This window comes from Dasypus novemcinctus, chromosome 6, assembly GCF_030445035.2.
Source record: "Dasypus novemcinctus isolate mDasNov1 chromosome 6, mDasNov1.1.hap2, whole genome shotgun sequence".
NCBI classification, from domain to species: domain Eukaryota; kingdom Metazoa; phylum Chordata; class Mammalia; order Cingulata; family Dasypodidae; genus Dasypus; species Dasypus novemcinctus.
In genome coordinates, this window is record NC_080678.1 from 58,301,778 (window position 1) to 58,329,592 (window position 27,815).

At 39.1% G+C, this 27,815-nt stretch overlaps 1 protein-coding gene across 1 annotated transcript in view; it reads left to right on the plus strand.

The window, feature by feature from the left end:
* Positions 1-11,813: 11,813 nt before the first annotated feature.
* PRKG1 (protein kinase cGMP-dependent 1) overlaps positions 11,814-27,815 on the plus strand; it is a 1,391,770-nt gene continuing 1,375,768 nt past the window's right edge. Inside the window, exon 1 of the mRNA XM_058298873.2 lies at positions 11,814-12,544. Within this exon, the coding sequence (XP_058154856.1) occupies positions 12,279-12,544 (266 nt within the window). The 5' untranslated portion in view covers positions 11,814-12,278. The remainder of the gene's footprint in view (positions 12,545-27,815) is intronic.

Genomic DNA, 27,815 nt, shown 5'->3' on the forward strand with positions numbered 1-27,815 from the left:
TGAGCACTTTTCAAGTCTCAACTAGTGTCACATTTTCTATTGTCCAATAGGACAAAGCAAGTCACATGGTTAAAGCCCACAGTCAGTGTGAAAGGAGATTTTTGAGAAGTGTGGATATGCGAAGGGAATTATTGTGGGCATTTTTGCAAGAATCTATCACAGAGACACAGTTTCAAAATGATAATATATGGTAATTAAATAATATGCTTATATTAACACAATTTTTTCAGAAAAAAAACATTAATACAATAGTTCCACTTAGAAATTACACAGATATTAATTATTATTACTTAAATTGAATACTGTGCTGATTTATTACTCTTGATATTATCAGTACAAATAAAAAATATTTAATTCTCTCAATTACTTGATGAGGGTACTACTATTATTCCCATTTTGCACATGAGTAGATTGAGACTTAGAGAAGATACAGAACTTACTCAATGTTACCATTGTGAAGAACTGGCATTTGGGGAACTCTGAGGATATATTAATTATATATATGAGACTTAGCATGGTGCCTTCCACATAATATTCAGTAAGGATATGGACCCTATTAGTATTACAATATTAATAGTAATAATTGAGTATGAGTAATTATTTTATTTGAAAAGTCAGGCAATGTGCAGCTATAAAAAGAAGAATGCACTACATATTAAATTGCCCTTTGAGGACACCTCTGTAATTGGTTCTATATTTTGCTTTAATTCTAACTGATTACAAATGCATTTTTTTTTAGTTTGCTAAAAGCTACTGGGAGCAATAGATCAGAAGTGGGTTGCTTTTATAATAGGAATTTATTAGGTTAAAAACGTACAGTTCTGAGGTTGTGAAATGTCCAAATCAAGGCATCATCAGGAGACCCGCCACCAGTGATCCTGGAGTCCTTTTCCACGTGGCACAGCACACTGGGGCATCCGCTTCTCCTCCGGGTCTCCTCACTCCAGCCTCGGGGTGCTCAGTCTGTGACTTCCTCTCTCTCGGGTTCCTCCGTGGACTCCTGGGTAACTTCTCTCCATCTCTGCGGCTTTCTCGCTGATGCTTTTAGTCCTCCCTTTATAAAGGACTCCAGTTAGAGGATTAAGACCCACTATGGGTCCCACAAGCTAATCAAAGGCCTTTAACTGAAGCCATCTAATCAAAAGGTCCCATCCACGATGCGTTTACAGGCACAGGAATGGATTCGCTTTAAGAACAGGATTTTCTAGGCTGCGTGGAAGACTCAAACCAACACATACGTATACTCCAGTGGTTTTCAGAGAAGTCATGTAACTTTGCTCACTCCTAAATAATCACAGATTTTCAAGAATCACCCATTTGACGTGGTCGTTAAATCTGAAGCTACTTTACAAGGACACTAAATGATTGGGTAACCTCTTTTTCTTATTCTCTTCAATGATTACAAAGGGATGTCTTCATCAAATCTCTGTGGATGTCATTTATTATTTATTTTGCCTTAAAGTCAAAGGGTTTATTTGAGGGAGGGAGGTTGAAGTCCACATATTGAATATACTCACCTCTGTATCATCACATGCTGGGAAAAGAAGAGAACTAGAAATCCTCTTTCCAAAAGGATCCTGAAAGGATATCTGAAGGAAATGAGAAACCAATTTATGCTACACTTGATAACATTCTTCCACTTTCCTGAATGAAGTCCCAGAAAATATTAAATGTTGCACCTAGTCATTGAATGATAATTTTTTTATCTAAGTTCAGTATGAATAGATCCTTAATTATTTGTGTGCTCTGTTCTCTTAACCTGAAATCAAAGAAAGAATAAGGCACAGTAAAGGACTGGAGTTCTCCAGTGTAGTTCTCTATGTCTCGGTTAAAGAAGAATGGCAGGAAGTAGAGAGCAGGCAACCCTGACCAGGAGTCAAATTGGCTGTCTTGGTTTTACATCTACTGCTGTCTCAACAGTCAGTCCCTTAAGTTAGTTTTGGAATATGGCACAAACTACTTCTCTATTATTTTCATGTGCTTATTGAAAGTTGATGCTTTCAGTTCTAATATAAAGAAATCTAGATAAAGATGATTTGAAATGTTCTACAGAAGAATTAGTTTTGATGATTGATGATTAACTTTCAGCATCAGTTTATGCCAGTGAGTCTCAACTGGGGGCAATCTTAACCCCTTTACCCTTTTTCCTCAATAATATTATAAAAATTATACAAAACTGCATTAATACATTCTCACTGTGAAAAGTTCAAACAGTATAAATTGTGGAAAATATCACAGTTCTCCTCAGTCGCTCTTTCATTCCTTTTACTACTCTCTCCCAGGGTAACAACTATTAGCAGTTTGATCTAAAAACTTACTTTGCATTTAAACACATATACACGTATTCTACAGATGTCATGTAAAAGCACTCATCTAAATAGAATCACAGTTTTTTGCTTGCTTTTATCAGTTTTCAACTTTCTTGAAGATTTTCCTGTAAGTCTACCTCATTCTTTTTGGCGGCATGATAGCATTTCATAATATGACTGTATCAGCAATTATTTAATCACTTATTATATTTTAGGGTTAAGTGTTTTATTTTACAACCCACAAAATGTATATGCACATGAATCATTATTTTTAAACTTAATTTTTAGAAGTGGAATTGCTGGGTAAAAGCAAATATACACTTAAAATTTAGGTAGCTGTTGCTAAATTGCTTGTTATAAAAGACTTCAACAATTTATGCTCCAGTCAGTGTTTGAGAGGGCTTATTTATCACAAGTTTGACAGTAAAGAATATTATCAGTCTCCTAAATTTTGCCAATTTTGTGGGCAAAAACGAATTTTATTAGTTAAGATAAACATCCTTGTTTTTGTCATTTTGTATTGCGATTTTGGTATTTGTATTGATTTCCAGGAGTTCTTTGTGTATGAGGGATACTGAGTCTGTTTTAATATTTAGAGATATTATCTATATAAATATTTAGTATTTAAATAAACAGATGTTATATATATAAAATATGTATTACATAAATTGTATTTTCTCCTAGTCTGTGATTACCAGATTTCTCTCCTATAATTTGAAATGCTCCTTTTATCATAAACTGTATTTCCATATAGACATGGGTCTGTTTCTAAATTATGTATTTTTTTCATTGACCCATTTTTTATTATTCATCATATTGGTTTAATTACTATACCTTTATAGTACACTTGATGGTTAATAGGTCAGGACCACAATTTTTGTTGTTTGCAAATATTTTTAATTATTCTTCTGCATTATGTGTTTCATATGAACTTGAAAATCAACTCATCCATTTGTTTTTAAAAAATAGAGTTGGGATTATGTTGGAGAGGTATAATTATTACTCAGAAAACTGATTAATCATACCACTCCTAGTTTTCTAAGCATAGAATAGTCAAGTTTTACTATTACAATTATTCTTTTTGATAAAATGTTTTGTAACTGTTTATGCCTGTAATCCTTTTCTAGCTTCGTAATCACTTACATATAGTGTTTTATCAGTAATAGCAATTGAAGAACTTCTTACTCAAATGCTATATGCTAATAAGCATTTTAAAAATAATACAGTATATTATCTTATCAATTTTGTCTATATTTGGAAATAATTATTTAATTTTTATAAAGCAAAATGGAATTTTGGTACTCTGAGGAAGAAAATAATAATAATTCAAATTGTATGGCATGTTTTTCTATCAAGCAAGTGCACATATTTGACCTTGCAAGGTTAGCTTTACCAGGGTAATCTATTTCTTTAAGCAATGTAGCTATTTTAATCTGATTTCCCTGGTGAATGGATTTTCTCACTCTCAAAGAAGCAATCTTTGTAGAAGAACTAATAAAAGAGGCTAATTTTAAACAACCATAAAATCAGTGAGGAGACTGTAGTACCACTTTATTGGTACCACAGACGATATTTGGTTGCTTTCAAATATCATTTCTGAATTTTCTGTTTGTTATTTACTGTAAAACCTCCCAGGTTTTACAGTGCCTCCAAGGATAAAATTACCAGTCTTTAGAGAGACATTCCAAAAGGCTCTCCACTTTTACTTTCTGGCAAGCAGGTGCCCTCCCCCGGCCACAACACACCCACCACTTCATTAGTCATTTACCTTTCTGCATTCTTTAACACTAAGGCACTCCTCCAATACATCCAGAAGTTTCTTGAGGGCAGATACCCTGATTTACTCATCTCTATGTATTCTCATTGACTGGCAGAGTGCCTGTGATCTATAGAAAAGTGAGCAATAATTATTTATTGAATGAACGGAAGCAAGTTTATTTGCTAAGGTAATACAAACATTTATTTCAAAGGAAGAATGCAAGATCCCTGATCTCCTTGGCTCTTCTCTGGTGTCTTTCCTAGAATGCTAATTTGACACTTGAACAAAAGGCAAAACAGTTGTCTGGCTATGAGGGGAGGAAGTTGTGGTTCCTGATTGATAGCATTGTCCTGGAGTCTAACCCTCTGCCACTCGTGACATTTTCCATGTGTTCTTAATATCCCGACATTTCTGTACTTAACATCAAAATATCCAAATTTCCTGAATGGAGAGTTTAAAGGAAGAGATTGTTTGTTACTGACATACCCATGCTGGAGAACGATTTAGAAGAAAAGTACAGCGACAGAAATACATCCACTTGGTGCGCGGTGTACGGGCACACCCTCCAGCACCACCTTATGTTACCCTAAGGTATTCCTGGCAGAATTGCCTGCTAATTATTTCAGCCACAGTCTGAGTAATGTCTGCTTGCCTGCGCGTTGTAAAGTGATCTTTTATTAGATGAAGTCTTGAATGAAGGGTGGCGGCTACTGTGTCTTCCTAGTTCAAGAGCGTCTCTCTTTCCGCTGCCTCTCTGTCCTCCGCAGACTGTGGGATGCTGAAAAGGATGCCGTGGAAAGGTGAGAAGGAGAGCTGAGCCAAGGCTTTTGGCAACTCCAAGAAAGACTTTTCATTGTAACTAATTCAATTATTTAAAATTATTATGGAAAAGTTTTGAGCATTTCTACCTTCCCACTTTCACTGAGACTGCAGTAATGGAGCCATATATAACAGCGACTGGAAAAATATAATCAATAGGGCACTTGCAAATGTTACCTGTAAATGTGAGCATTTCATTATTTCCTGGAGTACTGTAGGTTAAGTGATACTATATTTATTTGCAGATCTAAAGGCAACTTATAATTTATTTTTATTATCACTGGCTAGACATTCTGAGAAAATAATTTCCAAATAAATGTGTCCTCATTGAATCTGAAATAGTAAATGAACTTGAACAAACTATGCAGCTTTGATTAGAGACCAAGAAAATCATAATAGTTGTAAAGGATTGAGGGACTGTCAAATTATGGAGCTCCTTTTGCCTCTTAGTGGTTTGTTATTTGCTTTACATGGTAACTGTTAATTTGAAATAACCTTAGATAAGCATAGATGAATGTTTCTATTAACAAAAAGCAGGTGGTGAGGATTAGGACCTCCTGAGGTTATTTTATCATATCCTTTATAAAGTTACATACCTAATACTGCTTGGCTTGTTCTCTTAAAATACCAGACCATTCTGAAGTTATTAAGTATATTTAATAAAACAAGTGCCCATCCTTGCTTTAAGTGAATGAAAAACTATAAATAATGTCCATGGGAAGGAAGGGCACACACTTTAATTTCATCATTCTTTCTGCCTTGTGATTGAGCATGATAACACAAAGTGGGGTAGTTGTCACACATTGCATTGGCCTAATGGTTCTGAAAATCATGAAATAATAGCACCAAGTTAAGCAACAAGCTAACAGATCAATCAGATATTAAATCCTATTTATGTAAAAACACATATTAATAGACAAACAAGCTTGAGTATATGAATAGCATAGTTCATGAAGCCTCCATAAGGGGGGAATTGGGTAACTGGGACAGTGGGCAGAGAGGAGGACTTACCTTTAATTTTATACCTTTTTGAGCTATTTAAATTCCATGAAAATAATTTATAAGAAATTGTTCCAAGCAGATGAGTCCAATTTCTCTCATTTAAAAAATCAAATCAAATGAAATATAAACTAAACTCAAAAAAGGATTCTGTGTTCTTTTCCTTCTCCATTCTCAAATATTTGAGATTAGTATTTGAACCTATAAGGTAATATGATGTAAAACTATTTATTTCTGTGGATGACTATGAAAATATTTAGTTAGTTAGAATCCAAGAATATTTAAATGTTTTCTTAGAGCCAAACACTACCAAAAACAAATAAAATTGGATATAGCTCAGTGGTTGAGTGCCTGCTTCCCATGTATATGGCTCCAGGTTCAACCCCCAGTACCTTCAAAAAACAAAAATAAATAAGCAAACAAAAACCAAATAATACTATGAAAGTGAATTATTGCTATTTTACAGATAAGAAAAGTAAGGCTCAACAGATTAAATAATTTGCCCAAAGTCACAGAGCTAGCCCACCATAGAATTGAAATACAGAAATATTTTTGCTCTGTAGTAAACTAATGAAAAATTTCAATCTTTTCTAAAACCTGTAGTTGGGAGGATTTACACTTCAGTCATAATAAGGCACAATTTTAAATATAGATATCTTTTATGGAAGAGAGTTTGCCATAATCAGAAATGCTGTATTCATATTGTCATCAGCGTGCTTTATACAGTTTATAAGTAATAGCAACCATTTATATTTCCAAGAATGCATTCAAAATGTACTAAAGGAGTTTCACTGAAAATAGCTCTTTTGGAGAGACAGACCCCTGAGAATGCTAAAACAATTCTGGCATTTTTCAGTGGGGGTATTTTGGATGGTAGTTGAGGACTATCTTGCTGCCTAACAAATTGCCAAAACTTAGCAACTTAAAATGGCACATTCTTATCATCTCACAGTTCTATAGGTGAGAAGTCTGGGCACAGCCTGGGTCTGGGTCATCTGCTCAGGGTCTCACAAGGCTGAAGTCAAGGTGTGAGCCATGCTACATTCGAATCTGGAGCTCGGGGCCCTCTTCTAAGCTCATATGGTTGTTGCAGGATTTGATTCCTTGCACTTGAGGTCCTCATCAGTCACTGGTTACTCTCAGATCCTAGAATCCACCCACATTCCTTGCCATGTGGCGCCCTCCATCTTCAAAGCCAGCAACAGAATCTCCCTCAAGTGGAATCCCTCTCATATTTCTAGTCTGTCTCCAGGAAGAAGGAAGAGCCCAATCCTTTTTAAGGGCTCACCTGATTAGGTTAGGACCACTCAGATAATCTCTGGACACTGAAATTTAGGATCTTAATTACATCTTCAAAATCCCTTCACAGCAGCACCTACATTAGTGTTTGATTGAAATAGTAGGTATACAGGAAGATTGGGGGCAGGAATCTTGGGGGCTTAGAAGTCTGTCTACCACAAGTATAAATATTCCTACCACTATCACCAACCCTGTCTCCATTACCTCCCTGCTGAGCTACCCTCCCTCCTAGTATCAAAATAGGAGACATATTACCATTTTATTTTAGGTTTACATTTAAATGACAACACTTTGCGTTCATCTTCCTTCATCTGAGTCTAAAATAAAAGTCCAGGTGCAGGAGAATTTAGTATCCATATCCCTACTTTATAGTTAGGAAAACTGAGGCTTAGGGAGATAAAACTATTTACCTGAAGTTGCATGGCATCCCAGTCTTCATTTTCCAGGTCTAAGGTTCTTAATATGTTGCAGAATATGATTTATATAATATTTTCAGGTACCACTATCTCTTTCTTTAGTTTTGCCCTTCAGAATTTCTATGAAGAATTGTTTCTAATTATTTACACCAATAGGACCACATTGTGAAAAACATTTAAGTATGGTTTTGTGTAGGGATGTATTTATTTTCTTAAAACATAACTAATGGTATGCTTGCTATTTTCATGTTTTGGGTGTTGGTTAAAGTGAATGGGGATGTGTTTCAGGACGTCAAGTTTTTATCTTGCCAAAGGTAGTGACCACACTCAAAATGATCACCAGAAAGTAGCTGGCACATCTCACAATTTTGAGGCCTTATCTAGTATGATATAGGATTACCTGAAAATTCTCCAAGCTTCTATTAATCCAACAGTATACTGTAATCTTTATCAGCCCAAACAGACTAGGTCTCAACTCTTTATTCTCTCAAATTTTTAAATTCAGCTGAAGTTCATTAATAAATGTTGTCTATAAGAGGAGACTGATAATTTCAAAATGTTGAGACACAGGGAAAAAAGAATTTCTTAGAAACATTGAAGGTAGAAAGGTGGTGGGTCCTAGGTTAACTGCCCCTTCTCTTTTCACAAATGAGGCAAGTGAGTCCCAGAAAAGTTAACTGACTTGCCTGAGAGCACACAGCCTGGAAAGTGCCAGAACCAGTACTGGTTCCCAGTCCAGGGCTCTTCTTAGTTCACCAGCTGTGTTCCTTGATTTTAAATGTATTGCATGAAGTTTTTGATAAGTACTGTTATTTTGCAACCAAGAAAACTGTTTGGATGCAATGGAAATAGCAAGATGGTTTGGAAAGTACCCTTCCCCTGCTCCCTTCCAAATGCTCAGAGGGACCAGACTCCATTTCCCTCCTGCACTCGCTCTTCTGCCCCCCACATGGACCTCACTGTAACCATCGGCACATGACCACTTTCTTTGCTATGGATCCTCACAACATGCACCAGGGGCAATGTTTGTTCCCTGGGTGGGGAGAGAGCGGCGGTGCCAGTGTCCAACCCATCCACAGTAAACAGTAAATGCAGCAATTGTTTGAATTTAGACCAATGGAATATTTTTGGGGGGAAGAGTATTTTTTCATTGACATTGTTTAGAATTTCTGGTATGTGATGATAAAAAGCAGACCGACATTTGGTCAGTTTTATTGTTGTTTTAAATATGATGTTGACCTGGATTAAGCTTTAAGGACTGGACTCCTCTAAGAGCTACTTGGATCTGTAAAACTCAGGTTCTTTATAAAGTATTCTTTGAAAGAGAGATGGAAAGAGGGTGCTGTGGGGATAAGTAGGGAAGGAAAGGACCTAGGAAGAACCATAAAACTTGAAAGCAAAACTGAGATTTTAAAAAAAATTAATCCTTTGAAATTATATACTAAGTGTACAATATATCCCAAAGAATCACAATGAAAACAACTTTGGTAGAGAATTTAATTATGAGGAATTTATCCAGGTTTATTTGGGATTTTTAATATAGTGTCAACCCATGAACAGACATTTTAGTTTTACTTGCCACTGGGTTCATAGAGAACTGGGTATCTGAATTATGGTAGAAGCAGTGTTGCCAGGAATTAAGACAGTCTGAAACAAGCCGGTCAGCATGAACATGGCAAATTTCATGACCTGGCTAGACATCAGTTTCTCTACCTATAAAACGGAAATGAATAATATGACCTGCCTTACAGAGTCAGCATGGGATTAAAATCAGTATCATAAAGTGCTTAGTCCTGTGCTGTCACATATTAAATATTCAATAAATGTTTACCTTAATTATCAACATTGTCCAGCAGCTAAAAGATATCAAATTTCAAAAATTACTGTGATGCAGAATTCACCATATTTTCTTTTTTAAATCAAATACGGATCATGAAAATATTGTTACAGTTATTTAAGGATACAACCTCAACTTCATTGTGATCAAGATTTTTATACAGCAAATTTCTCTACAGGCACTAGATGGCGGACTTTTCCCTTAAGGAAAAAAAATTAGAGTTTCATTAATACTTCTGTTTTGACAGTTGAAACATACTGCTACAGATTTAGAATTAACCAGCAAAAGATAAAGTCACATCGTTGCAAACTTGATAAAATAGTAGAACTTCTAGATTTTCAGGTTTCCAGCTAGGAGCAACATGGTAGGGAAAATGCACTGCATGGGCAGCGGAAGTCTTGAGTGATCTTGGACTTCACCTCTGAAGATCTCATTTTCTTCCTTTGTCATATGAGGTGGTTGGGTTGGATCATCTCCAAAGTTCCTTTCAGCTCTAAAATGCCATGATTTTAAATAATTCAATGTTTATTCTTCTGCCAGGCTTTCTTTCCTCAAGCTTTCCTTGGGCTCTAAATTAAATATTATTTGTAAGCTAATGGACAAGATTTAATGTCACCAGATGTCACATTAAATATGTTAAAATTGATTCATGCAAATATGTTTTTTTTTTTTAAGTTACCGGTGATTTAGGGTTTTGAGGTGTATGTGAAATCTTGGTCTAAATGTTCTTTTCTTAATAAGCAGGAGGCATATATTGAATAATATCTGCATTTAAGATAGCATAGGATTTGAAAAAAACCTGTCCTTATTGTCATTTTAAAACTATTTCTATCTCTTCCATAAATAAAGCTGAATCTATGCCAGCTTTTTGGTTGTGATAGTTTTTTCTAATGCATTGTTTTCAAAGGTCAATTATTTTGAGGGTTGCAAAAAGATCCTAGCAGATTAAGTTGTTCATAGATAGAAGCAACAGAGTAGTAACTATCAACAAGACAGAGAACGCTTTTTAAAATATGAGTCGATGACAAGAGACTTGAGGATCTTGTGCCATTAAGAAATTCAGATGTGGTTTTTAAAATGCCTAAATTAAAATAATCAGATGTATGGGAACCTCTTATATTTTTTGAATGTAACATTTTTTTGATCTATGTATCTTAAAAAAAAACACAATTAAAAATTGATGGCATGGTGGGGTGGGGAATGGGGTATATGGGAACCTTTTATGTTTTCTAATGTAACTTTTTTGTGATCTATTAACTTTAAAAAAGATGATTAAAAATAAATAATAAAATAAAATAAAAAAATCAGATAACTAGAATTAATGGTAAATAAAAAATCCCCAGAATAAAATATATTTTAGGGTTTATTTATAAACAAAAATATGTGCCTGTTTTTCCTTTAATTGTTTCAAGAGATTTTTTTCTTTTCCTTTTTCTTTTTTTCAGTAAATAGCCAGTATTTATACATTGTCCTTTTTTTTTAAGGAAAGCTACTATTGCAGAGTTGCATCTCAGTTGGCTGTACTTTTTTGCCTTTAAAAGAAAAATTTACTAACCGATAGATCATTACCTGAAGAAATACCCCTCCATACACCCAGATAAACTCTTAAACAACTATTTGTGTTATGAAAAATGCTCCCTGTGACATATACATAAGAAAAGAGAGTGTAGAAATTAGCAAATGCGTGGACTCACATGAATAGAATCACCTCTTTAGCACAACAGACTAAGGTGGTGGATGCAAAGTTAAGAAAGAAGCATGGATGATTACAGATGTATGCTCTTCCTAACTGGAACCAGTAGGGTGACCCAGCAGTTTAGCACTGCCAGAAGCCACGTCAGAGCCATGGGAGACTATGTGGTGATATAATGTGGATGCTCAATGTACAGACTCTAAGTTTACAAATCAATGCATGTCCTTTCTCTTTTCAGTAAACATTTGTTCTATTACCACATGCATGTTCATCCAACTTCCCCACTAATTTTAGTTCACTATTTCCAGTAAAGTTTTTGCTGAAAAAATAAATAAATAAAACAAAACCTGGAACTGTTATTGCCCTGCCATTCTTACTGCTTGGGGTCAGAATAAGAAACACACACAACCCTTCTGTATCCACCCAGGCATCCGGAGCAGAAAAGAAGTAAAAGGTGAGCACAGACGGATTTATGCAGGCTATTGTCTAAGGCACTTTAATATTTATTAAATGTTGAACACACACACTCACTCACACACACTCCACGATGTCTTTAGGATCCAGTTACAGGCGCTGCGTCATCCGCCTGATCACATGGTAATTGTTGCTATTTCAAGGATCAAGTGGCATAAAGCTCCCCCCACCCCCCACCCCACTCCCTTTCTTTGGTACCATACAGCGTGGAAAAGTGATTATTGTGTGATGGGGTGAGACCAGGCTCTCTGATCTAACCCTCCCAGCTGGAAAGCAGGCTCTCGGTGGGGTGGTGCGCGCGCGCGCGTGTTCTCACGGAGTGATTGGGAAAGGGGGACGGGGGAGGGGGGTCTCAGGGGAGGAAGGGCAGCTCTAATTGGTTTCTCAATGAAAGATAATCACCTATTCCCCGGAGAGGCTGGGAATTAGCACTCTGCCTCTCTCCATCGCTTTTAGACTTCTCATCCTCTCCTCCGTGCTTTTAGTCCATTCAGCAGAAGTGGATCGAAGAAAGCGGCTCCTCTCGCCGCATTAGGGGTAGCACTCTGCTGCGCTCTAGTACTTAGCGCCCCATTCACTCTCTCCGCGCTCGCCTCTCGCGGCTGTTGTCCCAGCCGCCGCTGCCGCTGCCGCTGCCCGAGAAAAAGTTTCGCAGAGGGGCTCAAGGGCAAAAATGAGCGAACTGGAGGAAGACTTTGCCAAGATTCTCATGCTCAAGGAGGAGAGGATCAAAGAGCTGGAGAAGCGGCTGTCAGAGAAAGAGGAGGAAATCCAGGAGCTGAAGAGGAAGCTCCACAAATGCCAGTCTGTGCTGCCAGTGCCCTCGACCCACATCGGCCCTCGGACGACCCGGGCGCAGGGCATCTCCGCCGAGCCGCAGACGTACAGGTCCTTTCACGACCTCCGACAGGCATTCCGGAAATTCACCAAATCCGAAAGGTAGGCGCGGGGGCGCTCCGCGGCGAGTCCAGCCCCAGCCCCGCGCGGCGGGAAGAGCGAAGGCCACAGCGCTGGGCGGTGGGCCGGGGTGCTGGTCCCGGACGTCGGCTCTGAGACTGGGGGCTTCGGGATGCAGCGGCGAGGGCTGGTTCGCTCAGGGCGCCCCCTGTTCGCCGTGGCGCGCGGAGTGGGGGTGGCCCCGGCTGCCGGGGAATGGGAAGTGTTTATTTTTATTTCTGCCCATCACGTGCTGTGCTTGTCTCTCCCGGGCTGGGAAAGGCAAGCTCCTCGGGGAGACGCGCCCCTGTGGCGTGGGGGTGGGGAGGAAGACCGCGGAAAGTTTTCTCGCGCAGGCTACTCCACACCCGCTGCAGTCGCGCTGTCTTTTCTTCGCGCGCCCGGGTGGGGCGCCCACGCTGGGACCCAGCTGTGCGGGTCGCGGGGTGGGGAGAGCTTCCCAGAGACGACCCCAGGACCTAGGCCTCAGGGCATGCTCTGTGGTGCAGTCGGCGCTTCCCGGGGAGGGGCGGGAAGAGTCTGGGAGGGTTGGGTTCAGTTTAGGGACTGAACTTGCGGAGCTCGGGAGGGAGGGAGAGGGGGCGGTGGCAGGCGGAACTGGGGCGCGTCTCCGCACCAGGGATCTGGCCTCGGGGATCCCGGGGGAAGTTTTATTCACATGACCACTTTCAAGGCAGCTGTGATGTCAGCAAGATATTGCAAAGACACCCCACCTTCTGGATGTTCATTTGCTGTTTGTATCCCTTCCAGAAATGCCACACCTTGTACCGCCCTGGGCCTGGAGGCGGCTCGGTGGCCTCGCACCTGAAGCAGGTTTGGGGCTACTGGTCAGCCCTGACCCAGGGTGGATAATACCTCTTCCCTGTTCGTCTTCATTCTGAATGCCTTCTTGGAAAAGTTGGGACGAAGAGGGAGGGAGGCTGTTTCTTCGGGGCCTCCTCCAGGCTCCTTCCTTTTCTCCTCCCGGACACTTTAAGACTCAAATTCTGCCATTTCGAAGTTGTGTGTCGCCCGCTCGGGTGTGCAGAGGAGGCTGGGCGGGTTTTGCCCACGAGTAGGAAGCTTTTGCACTCCCCTCGCTGCCTTCACCGGAGAAGGCTGATCGATTGGCTCCAGCACTAAAGCGCCTCTGGACATTAGGGAGAGGAAGTGCAGACTCCAAAGCCCATTACTGGCTTTTAGTCTCTGGAAGTGCACGGCAGAAAGTGCATTTCGCAGGATATTGAATATTCCATTAGGCGTGCCTTCATGCCCGCCTACCTCTTACCCCTTCCCTCTTCTTAGATCACTTGATGTCTGAGTTTGGGGCCCTCAGGGGACCCTTAAACTAGCCCTCTCCCTTAGCCTCTTTGAGGCCAGTGCTTCTGAACTGCACGTCCTCTCGTCCAGTCCCCTATCCAAGCTAGTCACCCACCCCCTCTGTCTGTCTCTGAAGTTCCTCAAGTATATTGATGGGGGAGGGGGCTGGTTAAAGGAAGCTGGGCAGGGGTTGTGAGCTCTTACGAGAGGGATAGGCGCTGGCGGGAGGGTGCGGGGTGCGGGGTAGAGAGACAAACTGGAATCAGGCAGAAAGATTCGCCTTAGGAAATACGGGTCCCTTCTTTAATAGAAGTCTCCAGGGACAGCTTTCAGATATTCTGAGTGACACTCCACTTAGGAAGTGACACTATCCACATGGCACCTTTTGGCCTAGCCCGCCTGGAGTGCCCTATCGGATGGAACAATGGCATTCTTCTTTCTCTCAGGCCAAGCCTGCAAACGGAGCTAATATTTGGCCTTGCCCTTGGTGGGAAGCTGCTGCTGCGTCTCGCCTCAGCCGGGCCGCGCATTCCGCGGCCGCTGCCCTGCCCCTCACCCAGCAGCTGGAATCAATCTGCCCATCTCCTTAAGGAGCCACTTCATCAGCGGTCACCCGGCAGCTGCTCCGTTCCCAGGGCTGCCGGGTTGGGGTTTTATCGCATTTTTGAAATTTCAGATTTCTGTGTCTGAGCGGGGCTCCTCGGAGTAACAGCATTACTTCCCAGCAGAGAGATTTTTTACCAGGGTCTGGAGAGAATGGGAGAAAACCCTCCTGCTACAGTCCACTCTCATTCAGGAGGTAGCTCTCAAGGAGGCATTTTTATTTTATTTTTCCTCCCTGCAAGGAATCTCTAAGAATGAGGGAAGTTTTTATATTTACCGGGAGGAAATGGCTGATCTTTCAAGCGTCTACATTGTCCTTATATTTCTATGCCACGTTTTTTTTCGTGTTAGGGGTAGGAGCAGTCGGCGTGAGCGTGGATCATGCGCAGTCGAGGTTGAGCGCATATTTTGTTTCTGTAATAAGTGAGGGGAGTGCCTTCCTACTTCCTCTCTGCGCTGATTTACGCTGGGAGTGAGGGTAAACTTTTTCCCACTCAGCGTTTAGTTTCATACTTTCAAATGAATGTGGAGTTTATTTTCAGCAAGCTGACTCATTAAAATTTAAAGAATTTTAACAGTTATAATATATGGGGATAGTGACTGTGGGAATTAGGCACTCATCCTAGCACTTAGAGAGACAGCTCTAACTTAATTAACAATGGCAAGATAACTTATTTTAGCCAAGAAAGGAAATAATTTTAAAAAGTACTTCTGGGATACAACATTTAACAGCAGTCAAAATCCTTTCAAAATAAAAGTGTATTTTTAAATTTCGGGGTATTTGGATTTGGGGAGTAGATGTTCCATCACCCCATGTTGGTAAAGGCTGTGCCATTCCGGTGGGCTCACTGGGGCTGAAAGGGACGGCTTTATTGCAAAGCTGATGCTCAATTATGATTGTCATAGGATTCAAGTGATAGTTATTCCATTTGCAGGCTCATTTCAAACTTTGCTAGGATACCCCGTTTTTATACTAGGAAGAAAATAAACATTTTGAAGGTATATGAATTCTCTTTGGTGGGCAGGAATGGTAAAAGAGCATTTTCCTATATACATTGCTTTAGAAAATGGTGGTGATCTCAAGTCTTTACATAAGAGGTGACAAAAATAACTTGAGCATTTATTGCAGTGGAAGGAAATGGGAGAATTCACCGACTCCTGTAATCAAGTCAGCCCAATTAGATTTCCATGTGTCCGAAGAGGGACTAATGTGCAATCTCCATTCAAAATGATCTAAGTATCTAAGGAATGCTTAGATGAAAATTATACTAGGAAAAAGGAAGATCTGAGCTCTCAGCATAAGTATCAAGTGTACAATATGATGATCCTGTTTAAAAAGAAAACATCCAACTTGGTGCAGTGCTCATTTTCAGACTCCAAAGAAATGCCTAGTAGGGATCAAATATTTATCATTGAAAACTGCAGGTGGGGTCTTGGATGACGGTGATGATTAAATTTATATACCACTTTTCATCAAAGAACCCCATAATTTCTTGAACTCTAGATTCCCTTCATGCATATCCTCTACTTCAAGAATTAGTTATTCCTCATTTTAAAGGTGTAAATAATCTTTCCCTTAATTTTTTGCACACACCCAAAATTCCTTCTTTGGCTGCCTCGTTAGCTTGCATGTGCTCAGGGGATTTCACACATTTAAAAAAATAGTTTAAGCAAAATTAGAATGCATATTAATCTATTATAGAATTAATCATGGACTGTATTAAAAACCTTTGAACTATTCTTGTCACGAATCCTTTGGTTCATGATGATGTAAGTTTGTTCATTTGGAACTTTAACCTCCACTAGGACATGGGTGCTTGAGAAGGATGACCCAGAACATTCATTTCCTTTTGATCTATGGTCCAATTCAGGTCTGATTTGACTTATAGACAAAAGATAGGAAGCTAAATCAAGGAGCTTGACCTAATTCTGATCCAAGCAACTTCCATGAAGTGAATTGATCCCAGCTGGATTCTGGGCCCAGCATCAGTAAAATAACAAAGATGGCAATAATAAAATTATTAAATCCTATCTATCTTGAACTGTATTATCTCTTCACCTGCAGTAGTTCATTGTTTTCTCACAATGCCAAAGGATATCCCCATTTCTTAGATGAGCAATCTGAGGCTTGCAGAAGTTAAGCCACGTGCCTAAGGTTTTACAGGGAAGCGATTCAGAGACAAGTTTCAAACTTAAACCCCACAGTTTCTGGAGCTCAAGATCTAAACCACTCTACCTTACAGTCTTGGAATAGGTCTAGTTCATCTTAGTAACTGGGGAATCTCTACAACTAGTAAGAAATTAAACTGTCTTAAATTTAAATAGGACTTAAAGTCTTAGAGCCAGCACTATACCGACCTTATGGGAAAGGGACTAATGGACTCTTATACCCTGCACATAAATCCTGGGTGTGCTGTGCCAGACTGGAATGTCCTCAGGCTGTCCTGCATTTGGAATTGTCATTTACCAACCTGCCCGTCACCTTCATTCCTCACTCAGCTTCTCAAGCACAGTCTTATATCATAGGCAGGGCTGACAACACAGTTAGGAAAGATGTGAAAATTATCTTAGTGGCCATTCTTCAACCCTCCTTTGGATACACCATTCTACCCTTTGCCTTTGCCTTCTGTGCCCTTTATGCTAATCCCTCCATCTTTCCCTTTCCTACCATAGAAATGAATTCATCACTAATTGATTAATATATTAATAAGTTGACCTGATACCTTTTCCTGATTAACATAGTAATGTTCTAACAGGGGCTTTTAGGGAAAGAACATTCATTTAGTTTACTCAGATGCATAATATTTATGATAGAGTTTAAGGGGAGGCAGGTTGATGGGAAAAGGGTACGTTTTTTGTTAGAAGGGCTTCTCATTGTTCTTGTATCTTGCCACATGTGCTTTGCAGAGGGAAGCACATCGCACATTCTTTCAGTCAAAACTGTACAAGGGGGAGGTAGTACCCTGATTTTAGTGATAAGAAAAGTGAGCAAATTATTGTTGAAGTGCTTTTTAAAGGATCTCAGAAATGAGACCAGAATGAAAATTCAGGTTTCTTAATTTTGTGTCTAGACCAGAGTTGGTGAATTGATGTCTTTAACTTATTGTCTATTTATACTTGTTATTCAAGACACATTCACTTGCTTTGGGATCAGTTCAGTTCCCAAATCCAGTACACTTTCCAAACGTATTTGTAGTATACCAAGAGTTCTTGTTCTATTCGAATCATTGATATGTGTGTAGTTGATAGTTTGCATTTAATTACATATTCATTAGAAATTTGACCCCAAGTAAATATTTCTAACAGACCTGAAAAAACAAAAAATGTTTGCTTTCCTGTCTCCCAGTGCCCTCTCACCTACTATGCAAGAGATGCTGAGAGTGCATTCAGACTTTCTTTTGATAAGATTTTCAGGTGATTTCATAGTTGTGCAGGGTATGAATAATTATTTTCATTTGCCATTGAGAATTTCCTTATCAGAGTTAGGGCCCTACGTTATCTCGGTTTCTTGTAGCTCTTGGAAATTACTGTGAGCTCTGAGATAAACCAGGGATTGCATATCCTGTTTCACAAAAGTGAAAGCTCAGAAGTTTGGGAATTGTCAGAAAAAAATATTGACCTTGAGTCTCACTTGGGCTGTGTGTGCTGTTTGGTCCCTGAAGAAAAAGGAGGAGATGTATGTATGTGTGTGTGTGTTTGTGCACATGCATGTGCATGTATACACCAAACTGCCTTTCATTCGGTTTGCAGATTTACATCTTCTTATAATAGTTATTATTCTGAAACATATCTAATTTGACCCAAACCAGTTGCTTGAGGACAGGAGAGTTCCCTTCTATATTCTGTTATAAAATAGATGGCAGTATCTTGCGGCATGTCAAATGCTTGTGGTTTTGTTGGGCATACAGCCTGATGCTGTCTTCCAGAACAGGGTACTGGAATCAATGTTTATTGCCCCTTGTAGAAGCACTACCTTCCATTCTTACCCAGTGATAGATTTTCTATCTACTTTTATTTGTTTGGATCTGCCTGCACCATCTTTTTTGGGTCCTTTATTCCTCTGTTTTGTCTTGACATCTCTCACCTCTGCCAGATTAATATCTGCCAGAAAAGCTCTTGCTCAAAATCACTCGAACCTCCCTTAAAACCTCCCTAAATCTTTCAGACCTTCAGATATTTCAGATATACAATTTGAATTTCCTGAAAGTTTAAAAATAATTAAATATTACTTGTTTCATACTGAAAATATACAATGCTTTAAGATATTTACTCAACGCAAAAAAAACTTGATATTTCAATAAAATGTATATCTTTTACCTATATTTGTGTTATTATATAAACACTGATAGTGGGACTAATCTCCTCTGATTTGTTTATCATTGTTCTTAAACAACAAACTCCTTTATTAAAACCCTTAACCTTTTTCTACATTACTTGCCAAACATCATTGGTAGATTGTGGACCTCAGGGTACACTAGGTTGGTTTTAAACATTTTCATGTTGTTTGTTGTACATAAGTATCATAGAAACCCACACTACCTTAGAAAATAGTATAGTTTTAAATTCAATCAATATAGGGGGGTGGGTAGAGCTCAGTGGTTGAGTGCCTGCTTCCCATATACAAGGTCCCAGGTTCAATCCCTGGAACCTCCTAAAATATATATATATATATAAATTCAATCACTATAAAAAGTTATATTAACTAGAAAGTCTTAAAAAATTATTTGTAATTTGTCCTGCACAATGTACTAGGTGCATACTGATGTGGTATATTACTGGAAATTAGTCCTAAGTATTAATATGTTGATACTGAGAGTTAATCACCTATTACAAAAATATAACTTTAAAAATAATATTTATAAAATTTAATCTATAATAATTATAAAGCGCTAAAATATGTATTTCATACTATGGGTGCTTAGAGGGAATTGTGTTGTGCTGTCTGTGTCTATATATATATATCTATAAATATGTGCCTATATATGAATATGTGTATGTGTCTATCTATGCATATATATGAATATATATACTTAACTTATAAAAAATTTCATGGGTGTTTGCTGGAGGCAGCTCCTACCAGCTTGCAACACAGTTTTAGCCTTACACTCTCTCTGCACACCCCTGCTAGGGATCCCCCTTCCCTCTCCACTGTACAGAAGAGTCACTATTAGGGATGATGAGTAAAGTTAAGAATGTGAAGGAAAAAAAAATCTGTGTGCAGTGTTGCCATGTTCATAACTCGAAGTCAGCTATGGTGGAAATAGTCTTACCACAGAAATCGGAAACGTTACAAATCATGGCATCTACCTCCCTTCCCCCTCCCTCTGATTGCTGCACATTTACCCATACATGATTGGGTTTAGAATCTCATTGTAAGTTAGTTGGATTGATGAATGATACAATTTTATCACTACTTAAAAGCATTTTATTTGAGGAGCCTATGCATTAAGGACATGATAATTTTATGAATATGGTATAAGTAATTTTTCCTGATATTTATTATACCCAAAACTTGAGCTTTAAGTCCTTCTGACTCCTTATGAAACAGTTAATTTTCATTAATACTTACTTGAGAATAAATGGACTAGGAATTGAATCCTTCTATAATGAGAGTAGCCACACACCTAGTTAAATTTCTTTATAAATCCATACATCACTATACATTTTTTTTCAACTTTTGATTTGAATGCTAGAGAGATCCTAGAATGTGCAAGTGAGGGGCAATCCCAGAAATCACCCACATTAAAAGCTCCTTTTGATAGATAGGAATACTACAGCTGAACCTGACTTTCCTAACCGTCCATAACCAATGAATGACAGAGTTGATGCTCCTCAGATAGTGGTGCACATTAGAATCAACTACAGCAGGGGTTCTTAACCAGGGGTCTGTGAGCTTGAATTGAAATTAAAACAAAACAAAACAAAACATTCTTGTGGGGACATGTTGGTGCAGGTGTGATATATTTATTAAATAATACACAGTGTAGTGTAGGCTTAATAAGGGTCCATGGTTTTCACCTGACGGCAAAGGGGTCCGTGGAACAAAAAGGGTTAAGAACCTCTGAGGGATTTACAAATCTCTAACAAGTCCAGGCTGAACCTCACACCAAATAAATCAGAATCTCTGTGATCTGAGGGTGGGTCTGAGGCGCCAGGATTAAAAAAGAAAAGAAAAACCGCTCAGTTGCTTCTACTGTCCAAACTAGTTTGAGAACTACTGTTCTAAAGCAGTACTTCTCAAACTTAGATGTGCATGCAGAGTACCTGGGCATCCTGTTACAGTCCAGATTCTGATTCAGCAGGTCTCTGATGGTGCCTGGAGTTCTGCATTACTAACAGGCTTACAGGTGATGCTGACTTTGAGTAGCAGGACCTGAAAGCAGTAACTTGCCAACCATATGCATTACCATCACTTAGAATGCTTGTTAAAAATGCAGATCCCAGAGATCCACCCAAAAGCTGAATCAGTATCTTTAGAGGAAGGCTTCTGGAGTTAGCAGTGGGGTATTGCTGCAAAATAAAGGCTAATTTTTCCTTTTAGGCTTTACCTATACAAATATAGCAAAAGAGGGAGGAGACAGGTCTCACTCTATTCCAGTGAATTATTGAAACAAAGGCATATAATGAAGGAGATTAAGAGGAGAAGGCCAGTTAATCACTTTAACTACTGGAAATTTTACCTATGCAAGATGAGATGGCACTGGACATTTTTAGGCTAGATAATTCTTTGTTATTGTGGGAGGCTGTCCTGTACATTATAGAATATTTAGCAGCATCCTTAGTTTCTATCCAATAGATGCTAGTAGAAAACCTTAAGTCTTGATAACCAAAAAGCCTCCAGATATTGCCAAATGCCCCTTGGGGATAAATTTACCCTGTTTGGAACCATTGCCTCAAAGTATAGAACTGACACTGATGGAAGGAAATAAGGAGGAGATGAAGCTTTGCTTTCCTGTTAACTGGTCATAAACCAGGATGTGCTATCCCAGGAAAGGAGTGAGCCCTCCATCATTGGAAGTGTGCAAATAAAACAAAACAACAGTAACAATAGCCACTTGGGTGTGGCAGTTCATTGAAAAGCATAGGGATAATGACTTTCGAGATGCTCTTCAAACTTCCTTTCAGAATTGAGATGAGAGATTCTATCATATTCATGCAGAATCCTAGAATTTCAGAGGCCAAGGAAAATTTAATTCATTTTCTAAATAAGGTGTTTGAGCCTAGAAAAGTTAAATGATCTGTTCAAGGTCTCACAACTAGATAATTGCCAAGCAAGTCCTAGGATTTTCATTTCAAGCTCTTTTTACTGCAAGACTAGTGGGATTTAGAAAGCAAAAGGCACAAAATGGAAGCCTCTGCAGGTTGGGAATTCAAGATCTGTAGGTAAAACAAGCTTAATACAATTATGCACATAAACACTTTTATTGCATTTTGGTGTACAAAGTGAAAACATGAATGTGCTATCACCTGAGTTTACATTTTTCAGAACAAGCCCAGTAAGGCTTCTACATGTAATTGATTTAGCCTAGTTTGAATTTTTTCCTTTTAATAATGATTATGCAACTATAGTTTTTAAATTATTCTCTTGGTTAGACTTGTTACTAATTCAGACTGTCCCTCCTTTTTAGTAAAATGTACAGAATACTTCAAAATGTGTTTTAAGTCCTCAGATTTGTCTTTATTTGCGCACTCTTGCCTCAGATGTTGCAAAAAAATGTGGCTGGCAAACCTTATAGGGATCCTAAGAATAATTATGTTTGCCTCTTACAAATATTCATAGGACTGTTTATTCAACTATATGATGGTGTTATGGTCTAAGGAGCAAATCTAAAACCTTTGGGAAGATGCTAATATTTTTCTTGATGCTTCTTATTGCATATATAGTGTGAAGAATGCTAATTTCATGTATTACACGGCTACCAAGGGACTTGGCCATGTATGCTAGTATGTTAAACATTTTCAGAATAGAAAATTCTTCTATATCTTGGGTTGTAAATCCATGGGTAGAAACCAGGTCTGTTTATTGTAAAAATTCCAACCGAATAAAACTCTCAGCTTACCATACTTGTTTTCTTCTCACATACTCCTTTTAGAAGAAAGGGTAAGACCAGCACATATCTTAGAATTTATTAAAAATAAACAAAGGAACCTACCAGGGAATAAGATCAGTTCATATTCAATTCAATGTCTTCTCAGAGAATAACATCACTCTAAAATATTCAATCCAATATCCTATGACTTACTCTCACAATTTTCAACTGTGGTATCATGACACACAATGGTGTGTGTTTGATTATAATACATGAGATTAAAATAAGTAAATAATAGTTTAAAATTAAAAGTTCATGAATTATTTGCATCTTAAAATATAAGGCTGAGTGCAATCACAGGCACCTCCCTCACAATGGCCTTTTACTTGCATTCCAACTGGCTTTCTTGACTGGGAGGATTACAAATATATGGCAGGAAACAGCACATAATCCACAGTCCTGTCTTTTCACCAGCATGTGTTGCACATGGGAACATCATCTATCTTGTGAGTCACTGCTAAAAAAAAAAAAAATGTTTGGGAACCCCTGATCTGAACTGTTTCTAAAAATCAGAATCTTGACCCTGTGACACTTGAAGCTTCTTATTTATAAATAAAGGTTCTTAGATTCCCTTGACTCTATTCAGCACATATATTTCAGAGCAACATTTACCCAAGGGTTGTATTCATATCATTAGAGGCACAGGGGGGTGCTATTAGGTGGTACACATCATAGTTAGGAATTAATAACAATCACATCAAATCCATGGTTTGTGGCTACCATTGCTGTGGATAAAGCTAAGTTTTAAAGTTTCATAGATTTTAAGAAAGAGTATTAAGAAAATAAAAATGTAGATTTTGTGTGGATATAGATGTGGGTGAACAAAAAGGGTTTAGAAAGGATTCTTTTAAAGTCATTTTCAATAAGGAATGAAGTGGATTGTTTTCAGTGTTTTTTTTTTTTTTCTTGCCCACCCCTACCCTGTTTTGGAGGATACTGGCTAATTGAGTTCTCTCTGCACCTTTCTTTGGATGACTCCTTGGATGACTGTCAGCTTCTCCAAGGGAAATGGAGTGGGGATATAGAGATAGATGGACATGATGGCATTTATGAAATACACTCTTTCTGGTGATGAGAAATCAGTCTGGTTAAGAAATATTCGCATTGATGTATCTTCAGAGAAACACTTGCTTTTTCTCTAGATGTACAAATTCCCTTGTCATGCAATGACACGGTCTGCCACTGAACAGGACAGACTGGACATTTAAAAGAAGGGATGTTGGGGAGGCCCATATCAATTCAGCACGAGGTGGCCGGGGAGCTCACTCTTCCTGGAGTGTCTTGGCAGCGTGACTCTCATCTCCTCTTCCAGGCTCCTTTCAGGTTCCTGGGATTAGGTGCCCATGGCTGTGAGTGGGCATTCTGCAAAGTGACTGTTAATAGCCAGAAGTACACAATGCTTTTCTTCTTTCTTTCCTTGTAAAAAAAAAAACAATTTGAAAAAATTGGGGAGGGAGTATCTTTGATAAAATACAACTTTAGTGAGTTTTCCCTGTATTTTCTTTCCTTGTAGGGACTAAACTAGTACAGACAATGACAGGGTTTTAAAATTATTATTGAGAGGTGGGGCAAGATGGTGTCTGAGTGAGTGCACCTCACAGTCTGTCCTGTGAAGAGGCGGCCAAGTGGGGTTGGAGTCTTGCCAGAGCAGGCGGCCTGTCTTGGGAGCTTGCAGGGCAGAGGGTGTGTGGACATCAATTTGGAGAGAAAGTAGCAGAGGTGGTGCTTGCTAAAGGGAACCTGGCAATATATTGGGCTTCCTTTTTGAAGAAGTTTTGGACCACAAAGAGGTTCAACTATGGCGGGGGAGGAGCACTTGTGTGGGGTGTCATTGGTGGGCTGCACACAGTTGGGAGGAAGTTCTCCAGGGCTTGTATACAGGGTGCACAGAAAGGCTTGGATATTTCATAGTGGTTTCAGTTGGAAATGACAGATGAGAGTGATGAATTCCTGACGAGGGGAGCTCTATCACATTCCCCAGTGGAACAACAATCCACCAAGTGCAGTGGCAAAGACCAATAAAGATGGATGGTCCAAAGATGAGCCCTTGATACTGATCACTCCGATTATGAGCCTGTGTGCCTGAAATATGAACTAGGCCTATAGCTGTGGGTGCCTAAGAGTTACCTCCTGAGAGGCTCCATGTTTCTCAAATGTGGCCACTCTCTAAGCCAAACTCAGCATATAGATGCATTGCCTTCCCCCCCAGTGTGGGACATTACTTCTGGTGATGAGCCTCCCTGGCACCAAGGGATTACTACCAAGCACCAGCTGATGATGTAACTACAAAAAGACCATGAACAAAGAGGTCAATTCAGACCAGCAGAATATCTCAGCCTATATGTAATATCAGATGTTCAAAACTGCTTTTTGACTTTGGATAAAAAGGGGGAAATGGAAAGGACAAGTGTTTCTATATGGCTAAGAGTCTCCAAAAAAATCAGGAGGTCATCAGGGGTTGATGCTTATGCATGCCTCAGCAGGGTACTAGAGACAGCCAAGGTAGATGGAAACCCAGGTGTTGGTTCTCCTGATGGCTGCAGCGACCCACAGGTTCTATGGTCAAGGCAGATGGCTCTGGAGTTCAGGGCCATGTCAGTTGGCTCTACTTTGGAGTTTGTGTTCCTGAGTGTGATGGAGTTGGACTCAGATATAACCTTTCTATACATGCCTCTTCTGTCGCTTTTACCAGACCTGTAGTTGGCATTTGGGTTGGTGTATACTCAGGAGACCTGAATCTCTGAACTGTCCATGTGATGGCCAGGCCCTGGGCCTCAGCAGATTTGCAGCTCCTACCCTCTGGTTTCTTGGACTTACCCTGGCCAGCTGACAGGGAGGTGAAGAGGGTCACCCACCACACCAGGGAGCCAAGAGTGCCTACAGCTGCAAGCAGGAGAATTGCATCCATCATCCATGTGGAATCTAAACCCCCTCTTGATGTAGAGGGGGACTGGACATAGCCATCCCAGGTTCACAAGCTGGAGGAATAGAGTATGGATTAGAGTGAACTTACTGGTGTTCTGCTGGGGAACTATTGTGATTAGTAAGGGAAGAAACTGTAGTAGTGATGTGGAGAGGGTGGCTATGGTAACGGCAGATGGTCAGGAGAGGGAAGAAGAGACATGGTTTGGGGGCATTTTCAGGATTTGGAATTGTCCTAGGTGTTGCTGCAGGGACGGATGCTGGATGTTGTTGTCCTGTCATGGCCCACTGGTGGACTGGGGGAGAGTGTGGACTACAATGTAGACCACTGTCCATGTCTGCAGCAGTTCTCCAGAATGTATTCACCAGGTGCAGTGGATGTGCCACAATGATGGAAAAGTTTATTGATATGGGAGGTGTGGTGTGGGTGGGGTGGGGGGTATATGAGGACCTCAAATTTTTTTAATGTAACATTTAAAAGAAAATAAAGAAGAAAAAAATAAAAACACCCTCATATGCTTAAAAATAAAAAAATAAAATAAAATAAAATAATTATTGTTAACAGAAAGGCTTTGTGGATAAATGAGAAAAAATGTAGGGAGAAGAGAGACAATAGTACATGCAGGATGAAGAATTTGAAACAATACATTTTTCTTTCTAGAGTGCAGTGCAGGTTAGCTCCCCACGTGCTGAAGAAAGAGTCCTTAAAGTTTGAATGTAAGTATCCTACAGAGCCAGACTGAGACTGAAAGAGAAAGAGTGAGATTTCAAAAATTACCACAAGATGGCAGCAGGAGTATACTATTTAACAACTAGATGAGACTATTAAAGTAGCGTGAGATAGCCTTTAGTTGAATTTTTAAGAAAGTATTCTCAAATACATGGCTTTCTTAATATAAAAAATCAAGTGTATGGCAAGTGTGTCATTGAAGAGATATGGTCTTATATTTTTTCAATTAGTAGTAATTTTTGGGAATGTGTTTAAAAAGCCAAACGGAAGTGTTTTTCTCTAGTATTTGCCTTAAAGGAAAAAGAAACAAACAGGGCCTGTTTGTATGGAGAGTTCTCCGAACATTATCAGTCTGAGGGAAATTCCTTAGAAAGCCCTATGCGGAAACCTCTGGATTCATATTTGACTAAGAGGAGAAAACTGAGAGTAAGAGGAAAATTAGTAGTAATAAAAAATGTATCCCCTCCCCCATAAAAAAGATAAAGAAGAAGAACTTAAGTTATTATGAGAAAAAACTAGATCAGCTGCTAGAGGAAACTTCTAATAGCTTCTAAACTGTTTGATCTCCATGATAATTCTGATTCTAGAATATAATTAAGTAAATCTGAATATGGCCTCATTGTAGCCTGAGGTCTAATAGAAAATGTTTTAAATCTAATTAATAAGATGGTTTACATTCATGGGATGCTCTAAATATAAACTGCCTTTCAACAATTTTAGGGTGAAAGGAAATCAGTGTAGTCTGCCTGCCACAAGGAATAAATTGTGAGTCATGTCTAATGGACTAAGTTTCTGAATCAATATTCCCTTGGAAAGTGCCATTCAGCCTTCCTGTAAAAGGCTATTTCATTCAGTCTATGACCCTACTCATGTGAATCCCCCAGGGGACTGGAAGTGAAATAGTCTTGCTGATGGCACCATTTGTGAGTTAATGTTGAAGAGAAATGTACTTATTTTGGTCTGTCAGTAACCAAGAGTCAGTGGAAAAAGGAAGTAGTACTATGGATAAAAGGAAGTCAGTTTTGAATTAATGCTATTACTTGGCCTCTTTAATTGGCCCCTTTGTTCAGATACTGTTTTAGATGGTAATTAGATAAACAGGCAAGAGGGGAAATAGAATTGAAAACAATGCATATTTTAGTACCCTTTGTGACAATAAATAACCTCTGTGTAAAGTGTTTTGGAGCTGGGTTATATATTTATTTGAGGTTATCAATATGTAAAAATACTCTTTGGGCATTAATTTACATTTTTTCTAGGTTCAGAAAAAAAACACATTACATAGTCTATGACAGATTGTTAGAAAGGATCAATGGTAAATTAAATGTAGGATATGCTTTATGTTGTCTGCAGGGTGGAAAAAAAGAAAATATAGTCTCCATTAGACATGGTGAAGCAAGAGATAAATAGCAATACCTTTTGTTTTTTCTGATCTTTCTGGTGTGTTATCTAGGCAAGACAAATTCCTGAAGTGTGGCAGAAAGGTTTGAAGCATCCTGCCTTGAAATCTTCTAGTGTCTGACTCCAGGGCATCCCTTGGGAGACCCACTAAAATGTGAAAGGCTGTAGACTCACTGGCCTTTGGCATAGTAGAGCAAGAAGAAGAAAA